Here is an 8,432-nt window from a genome sequence, read left to right as displayed (position 1 = left end):
CACCAGGTAGTCGGACTGTATTACACCAGGTAGTCGGACTGTATTACACCAGGTAGTCGGACTGTATTTCACCAGGTAGTCGGACTGTATTTCACCAGGTAGTCGGACTGTATTTCACCAGGTAGTCGGACTGTATTACACCAGGTAGTCGGACTGTATTTCACCAGGTAGTCGGACTGTATTACACCAGGTAGTCGGACTGTATTACACCAGGTAGTCGGACTGTATTACACCAGGTAGTCGGACTGTATTACACCAGGTAGTCAGACTGTATTTCACCAGGTAGTCGGACTGTATTACACCAGGTAGTCGGACTGTATTTCACCAGGTAGTCGGACTGTATTTCACCAGGTAGTAAGACCTGCTTTATGGTCTGTTTGACTCTAAATGGACCATAATGTACTAAATGAACATCATGCTGTATTGAAGAAGACTTGAAACTAGAGATTGAGACCATAAACTCATGTTTACAATGTTTACTGAGGTAATAAATCAAGAGAGAAGTAGAGTCATTTTCTCATAGACTTCTATACAACCAGAGGAGTCACCCCCTGGTGGACACTAGAGAGAATGCAGCTTCAACACATGAAGCTTTGACTTCACTTTAAAGAACCGGAGGTTGAACTGATCTCCTCTTTAACAACATGTCAACAAAGTGTCTCCTTTCTGTCTCCAGGAGACGTCTCGATTCCGCCCATCAAGTTCTGTAGACTCCACCCGTCTGAGCCACTCAAACTCTTCTGCTTCACCTGTAACCAGCTCACCTGTAGAGACTGTCAGCTGGCGGCTCACATGAACCACAGGTATCACTGACATCACAAGACAGATGTCCCAGAGACTATATATCTGTATGACTTTTATTTTGTAGAAAGTGTCAGGAAGCTTAGATTTAAACAGGAACAGCTTCCTGTTTCAGTGTCAAGAGTTTCACAATAAAAGCATCCTAGAACAATAATAATAATAATAATAATACATTTAATTTATATAGTGCTTTAAAAGGCACTCAAAGACACTTTACATGGTAAAAACAGAAACAATAAAAGCATTTATAATAAGAACAAAATCTACGACATAACAGTAAGAAAGAAAAATAAACACGAAGAGAAAGAAAGAAAACATACATGCTACAACAAGCTGGAGTTAACTTAACTTAAAGCCCTTCTTCAGACTTCACAGTAGAAACAGAAGGTTAGTGTAGAGTGTGGTGGAAACTATATAATAGTACCGAGTGAGTCCTATAATACTGAATACTGAAATAAGGAACATTGAGAGAAGAAGTTTGTCTCTGTAGTATTTAATCATCCACTGAGGGCCTGTGCAGTCTGAGGGAGGAGGAGCCCAGGCTGCAGGATGTGTAAAGCTTTTAAAGGATTGGGGAATAGGCGGACGGGAGTACAATGAGTCCCCACGAAGACGTCTGTTTCTGCTTCTACCTGAAACATTCTACAACAGCTCCTACTCTAACATTCTGTGGTTTAGTACCTCAAGGTTAAACACTGTGATTACTATCTGCGCTCCCATTTGGTTACTTCCTCTGAAGGAAGCTACAGCAGACGTCCCATATCATCCTGTCAAACACACACGTGCATAAACATTATATATAGTCTTGTTGTTGAGTAAAGGCACATAAGAGAAGAAGAATTACTGTTGGAACATCAGCTGATCTGATCACAGTTTAAACCTCTTCAATTAATAATTACTGTTCAATAATCAACTCATTCTACAATCATGTTATATCCACTCATCATCCTCCTCTTCCTCTTCCTCCCCCTCCTCCCGCTCCTCCTCTTCCTCCTCCTCCTCCTCTCAGGTACCAGTTTGTCAAGGAGGCGTTGAACAATGTGAAGCAGCAGCTGGAGGAAGTGGTTCAGCCAATCACAGCGCAGAGAGACACAGTGAGGCGGAGCCTGATGGACATGAAGATCAGGTAGAACAGCAACGAGGAAACAAGATGTATCAATAATTATGATTAATGAGTGATTAATAAATTAAGTGTTATCTCCTCCTCCTCAGGCTGCAGGACATCGTAGACAGTCGTTCTAATCTGAAGTCTGAGCTGGAGGGGTCGTTTAACATCGTCGTGAAACATCTGTCTAAGAGGATGCAGGACATCTTGAAACAGGCGGAGGTAACGTAAACAACAACAAAGATCGTCATGGAAACAGATGAGAGGGAATCATCACAGTGTCTGTATCATTGTCCTTTTACTTTGTTTTAGTAATTTATAGTGTTTTTATACCTTAAGACAGTGCTCATGTTCACTGAGCAGAGCGTGAAGGCATCATAATGTAACTGAAGTGAACCTCTGTTGGTTAGCCGTTAGCGGTGCTGCTAACGTTACTAGCTCTCCTCTGATTGGTTGTTTACAATGAAACATGATCAGAGATCAGAGACTAGAAACTGAACTGTTTGTGTTTTTCTTTGCAGGAGTTGTGTTTGTCGGAGTTCGAAGGGATTAAGAAGAGGATGACGAAGATGAAGCAGCTGTGGCAGAACCAACAGTTAGTGACAGACATTGTAGAAGAAGCCAGAAACACCAACGACCTGTCAGCCCTGATGACCTACCTAGCTCAGGTGAGGGAACCCTTCACAGGTGTGAAACCTCCTCAGAACAAACTGAACCATGACCCGAGGAAAACAGGTGGTCTCGGTCCCGGATCAAACCAGACCAGGGTTCTGTTTTCGGTTCTGGTGTGGAAACATATTTTGAATGGTTTGGACTTTCGGACAAATTACAGGAAGTTCTGGTCATCCTTTATTCATTCATTTATCAGCGATCTTTATGATGTTCAGTGAATAAAACATAAAAGGAGAGTAGGGCTCAATGATTTTGAAGAAATATCGAATTGCGATTATATTTGAGGGAATGATATTTCATTTAAAATGGTTCAAATTTCGCCTTTAACAAATATTGCCACATTGCAATTTTCATAAAATAGTGATTAAATGTATTTCCCTTTAGTAGATGTTGGGTTATTTAACCCCAAACTATGCAAACTCTGGGGTGACTGTGGCTAAGTGGATAGCAGGGCCGTCCTTCAATCAGAGGATCGGCGGTTCGATCCTCGGCGGTTCGATCCTCGGCTCAGGCTCCACTAGTTGCATGTCGATGTGTCCTTGAGCAAGACACTTAACCCCAAAATGGCTCCCGTAGTTGTGCCTACGGTGTAGAAATGTGATAGAATCTGAATTGTAAGTCACTTTGGATAAAAGCGTCTGCTAAATGACTGTAATGTAATTTCACATCATTTTGGAGCACGATAACTACTTGTTGGATCATTTAAAAAAAATATTTACACAAATCACAGCCTTCGTCTAAATATTTAATTCTTCTGGAAATGTTTTTTTTCTGTAAAATCCAATTCTGTAAAGAATTTCTCTCACTTCTGGTAAATTAATTATATTTGTTTATAACTAAAAAAAAGTTATGATGAACAGTTAAAATTACAGAACTCCTGATCCCTCGTCCTAACACAAGGACGCAACAGAAGGAAAAAGGAAACAGCAACAAAGAGGAAGAGGAATTCTGCTGTAGTTCTTCAGGTTGTTTTGGACTCAGAGATTCAGAACCAGTCTGACCTCGTGGTATTTTCTGTCTGCAGGTTAAGTATCAGCTGAAGGAACGTCCTGATCTGGACGTGTCTCCTCCTCAGATCATGTCTCACCTGAAGGTCGTCACCGACAGGACGTCTCTGGAGGCCGTTCTGAACTTTGGTGAGTCGAGATTCTGTCCGAATCCCCAACGAACCATGATTGTTGTGGGTTGAGCTGCATCACGGCAGCCTAAAGGGTTTTCTAGATGAAACTCTTGGGATGTAAAAGGGTTCTCAGTAGATCCCCCTGCGTGGGTTCTAGATGATGCCCTTGGATTATGAAAGGGTTCTTGGTAAAAACCCCTACGTGGGTTCCAGGTGAAACCCTTCGGAATATAAAAGGGTTCTCTGTAGAATCTTCTGGGTGTGTTCTAGATCAGTGATTCTCAACTGGTGGGTCGCGACCCAAAAGTGGGTCGCAGACCCGTTTTCAGTGGGTCGCGGGCCTTTGCCTGACAAAAAAAAAAAAAGTGATTTTATTTTGAAGGGCATTTTTTATGCAGCGGAATTATTCCAGCATTTACGGCACTTGTTCAGCAGTGCAGGAAACACACCGACCAATGCGTTGTGAATCACATCACGTGATGCAGCTCAGCCAATCAAACATGAGTATTCTGACAAGTTTCCTGACTCAGTGAGATGTACACACACCGTGACACACGGGGAGAGACGAGGAGAGAGACAGCAGAGCAGGACTGTTGTAGTGTGAGTCGTGAAAGTCAAATCATAAGACGATTTACAAAAGAGAAAAATGTCCAGAGAGACCAGAGTCATTAGACTCAGACTGGAGAGACTCATAGAGGTGAATTCTTCCAACACTAAATTCTCTTTTTGGAAGATGAGAAAAATATAATATTGTGGCTTCATCACTTCACCCTGAATGAACTGAGTTTAAAGCTGCAGGGCAATTCAGTGAAAATAAATTTTCTAAAATGAATTCTGTTACGTAATTTATTTTTTAATCCAGCTGTTATTTTACTTGAAATCAGAAGAACATTTATTCATGTCTTTCTATGTATTATTTATAATCCATCCAGTTAAATTTGAAAAATGAGAATAATATTTGTTAAAATATAATTGATGTGTACTTTCTTTATTTGATTTGGCAGTTGTTTACTACACAGAGACGTTACTACTACTAGACATCTTGAATATAGATATACCCAAATTATATATATATATATATATATATATATATATATACTGTGTATATACTGTGTATATATATATACTGTGTATATGTGTATATATATATATATATATATACTGTGTGTATATATATATATATATATATATATACTGTATATATAATTTGGGTCGTGGGTCGCAGCTTGTCATTAAGGGGTGATGGTGGGTCCCGCAGCCAGACCAGTTGAGAACCACTGTTTTAGATGAAGCCCTTGGAATAATGAAGGGTTCTTGGTAGATCCCCTTCTGTAGGTTCCAGATTAAACCCTTAGAAAAAGGAAAGGGTTCTCGGTGCCTTTGAAATATGAACAAGTTCTCGGTAGATCCACCTCGGTGGGTTCTAGATGTCCCCTTTGGAATATAAAAGGGTTTTCGGTAGATCCCCCTCGGAAATGAGATAGATTTTTCTATCATGTAAACCGGTGTGGATACTTGATATTTAACATGACATCACATGTTTTTATGTTTCTGATTGGCTCTAAACATCCTGATGATTTATATTTGCTGAGGATGTTTCTGTTTCCAGGTGCACTTGACATTTCATGGATCCCCTTCTCCGTCTCACCAACCTCCAATCAGAAAACTCCAAATGCCGCCTCCTCCTCCCCTACCACCCTTGTCGGGCCTACTCCCCCCTACAGACCACTCCCCCAAACCAGGAACACTTTTGACTCACCTGTTGCACCCGTTCCCGTCAGTTGTTCCTCAACATCCTCAATGTCTTTGTCCAGCAAGTTGCGTCTTTCTCCTTTCTCGTCCTCCACCGTCATTCCAACCACCTCCACCTGTCTTGCACCCTCCTGTGTGACCCTTCCTCAAAACGGGAACACCTGGGCCAATGACTCACCTGTTCCAGTCAACTGTCCCTCTACTTCACGGAAGTTGTCGTCCAATCAGTTTAGTCATCCTTCCTCCTCCAGTCCGGGCATCAACCAGTCTAAAACTCCCTTGACCACAATCGCGCCAGTTACCTCAACTCAAACTGTCCAACAACTGTCCTTCACAAATAACTCAAGACTGGTGTGGCATCTGACAAATCCTACTTCAGGGAACCTTCCGCCTGTCAGCGTTCACCACCCTCCTTCAGCAGATCCATCTCCGGTCTTCCAACTGGTTCAGCCGTCACTGGATTTGAACAAACCCCCTGCCCCCCAGAACCAGTCCAATGCCATCCTGCTGAGCAACACTCAGACCCCAAACAATGCGTTCTGCTTCACCCCCTTTTCAGTCATGCCTCAGTTTCCCATGCTGCTCAGTCCGACCTCACCTGGAAACACCTCGCCTGAACACCAGAAGAGTCCGATAGGAATTATCAGCCCTCAGACACTTCCTGCAACCACCAAAGGAAACCCGATCTCTGGCGGGCCGAGTGGCACGGCGCTGCATCAACCTCTGAAGGATATCCGCTTTACTACAACCAGCAGCCCTTCGTCCTCCTACCAGTGTCTCACCCCAGATATCAGCCCTCATTCTTCTATGAAAGACCAGCAGCAGAGTCCTGTGGTGAGGGCTGTGGCGGACTCCGCCTGTAATCGCAACATACAGCCGGTCCCAGCGAAGCGGCCGGAACCAGCAGAGAACGAACCGACCTCAACTGTGTCTGAAGAACCTGCACCAGCAGGGGAACGGTATGTTTTTTATAGAAAAACTGCAGAACCGAAACCTTCACCTGAAGTATCAGATACAGAACCTGAACCTGCACCGGAAGAACCTAAACCTGCATCTGAAGTATCAGATACAGAACCTGAACCTGCACCTGAAGTATCAGATACAGAAACTGAACAGAGCTCTATGATTGGACATCTGGACTACATTATGGGCCAATGGCAGCCCAGAGTTTCTCTGAGCCAGCTGCCTGTAACTCCGCCCCACCCTGGATGTCCAGACCCTTGTTTTGGTCCGGTTACCGGTGATTCTGAAGATGAGATTTACCTGAAAGAGAAGAGAGAAGACACTCAGGTAAAGTAGTGGAATGTATCTAACTGAAGTGCTTTACTTTTCTAGTTCTCCTCCACTACATCTCAGAGGTAGAATTTGTGATGTGTTGATGTTAAATGTTTGTGTGTTGAGAAAATGTATTTAAGCTAAATAACCATTTAAAGCTGGAGTGCAGGACTTTTGCATATGAAGGAATATTCAAACCCTAAACGATATATAACTCACCCTGTTAAATACTATTAACCCAAAGTTGTGATGGAAAGTTTCCACTGTGCTAGTACTTTTCTACTGTGACTTCCTCAATAACAAGACCATATATGTGACATATGATCGTGTACCGAGCTGAATGGTAACACGACCATATGGGGTGTTTCTGCTTAGCTTCCATGAGAGGAAGTCAGTCAATGTATAACAAGACCATATGTAGGATGTTTATAGGTTCCATTAAAGGAAGTAACTGAATGGGGATGCAGACAGTTAATCATAGAATGTTTAGATTAGGAACTGTTGTACAGATTGTAATGTTTCTGTATTATAATTATGACCCAGACGAACAGACTTGATGCACTGCAGCAGGCTTTTATTCCGAGGCTCGTATACACGCTGTTAATGCCGGATTGCTGACTGACTGTATATATTCTCTACTGCCCAGAGGGCAGTAGAGAATGTACAGAGGACTCAACCTACCCCTCCCCCACCCTTGTGCACTGCTCCTCTATAAGATGCATAAACCCTGCACACTGGGTCTTTTCCTCCATCACACTGCATTGCATTCTGTATGAAGATTGGACCTTCTCTGCACAGAGAATAATTCTCAATGTTCCTTATTTCAGTACTATAGGACTCACTCTGTACTATTATATAGTTCTTCCACCACAGAGTAAACGTGCAACATGAATCATAAAATCAGAGTGAAGCAAGAAATCAAGATGTTCTCTTAATTCTTAATAATCTGGTTCTTTAAAAGCAGTATGCTCTTATTTTGAAATAAAGGTAACAATGGTAGAGTTGATTGTGCTGATCATTGATCCTAACTGAAATTATATGGGGCGTGTGTAGCTAAGCCTCCCAGCATGCACTGGGGCAATAGATTATAGAAGTTTCTCTCATCCCAGATCTTTTTCAAAATGTAAATGATCCAGCTAACTTTGAAGTGATCCAGGTGTTCCTCTTTGATGTGTCACAGACCCATGCAGGTGAGGTCACAGATGACATCATCGCTGAGCTGCCGTCGTCACCGGAGTCACCTGTGACTCTGGTGATGGTCAGCTGCTCCGCCTGTCAGTCAGCCAGCAGTTCAATAATCTGTTCATTCTGCGGTCGAGGATTCCACCGGGACTGTCATGATCCTCCTGTTGGACCCGACCTCCGGTAAGAATCCATCCATCCATCCGTCCGTCCATCAGCTAAACAAATGGTCCCCTGCCAGCAACACTAGAGTTATGACACAAACAAACAATGGCCGTCAAATGTCACATTAACTGTTTCGATCTTATTTTCACTTTCACTTCAATGTTCCTCTGTTCATGTTCATTTGATTGTATTTCCTCCCTGTCTTCAGATCTGCTCTAATGAAGCACTGACGAGATTCTTACATATTTGTCTGTATTTAATATTTTAGTGACAACGAGCCATCTTTGACATCTGAAACTATTCAGAGGTAGAGTATCTAGTCTCATGTCACGATATCAATATAATATCTAGTCTCATGTC

At 42.5% G+C, this 8,432-nt stretch overlaps 1 protein-coding gene across 1 annotated transcript; it reads left to right on the top strand.

Annotated features, from left to right (window-relative positions):
* The first annotated feature begins 571 nt into the window (after nucleotides 1-571).
* On the top strand, nucleotides 572-8,390 carry LOC116378139 (proteoglycan 4-like). The gene is made up of 8 exons (XM_031839947.1): nucleotides 572-803; nucleotides 1,811-1,927; nucleotides 2,014-2,128; nucleotides 2,428-2,574; nucleotides 3,603-3,714; nucleotides 5,308-6,740; nucleotides 7,906-8,090; nucleotides 8,341-8,390. Exons 1-8 carry the CDS (start codon nucleotides 793-795, stop codon nucleotides 8,381-8,383), a joined length of 2,163 nt encoding a protein of 720 aa, XP_031695807.1. The 5' UTR covers nucleotides 572-792; the 3' UTR covers nucleotides 8,384-8,390.
* The last annotated feature ends 42 nt before the right edge of the window (nucleotides 8,391-8,432 follow it).

Source organism: Anarrhichthys ocellatus, unplaced genomic scaffold (genome assembly GCF_004355925.1).
Source record: "Anarrhichthys ocellatus isolate YVR2014 unplaced genomic scaffold, GSC_Weel_1.0 scaffold2105, whole genome shotgun sequence".
Lineage (NCBI taxonomy): Eukaryota > Metazoa > Chordata > Actinopteri > Perciformes > Anarhichadidae > Anarrhichthys > Anarrhichthys ocellatus.
The sequence above is the reverse complement of the archived record's forward strand: the minus strand, read 5'-3'. Positions and strand labels throughout refer to the sequence as shown.

Excerpts from the sequence above, each read along its gene's own strand:
- LOC116378139 (XM_031839947.1), top strand. Across the intron at positions 6,741-7,905 it reads AGAAGAGAGAAGACACTCAG|ACCCATGCAGGTGAGGTCAC; the intron begins GTAAAGTAGTGG and ends GATGTGTCACAG. Across the intron at positions 8,091-8,340 it reads CCTGTTGGACCCGACCTCCG|TGACAACGAGCCATCTTTGA; the intron begins GTAAGAATCCAT and ends TTAATATTTTAG.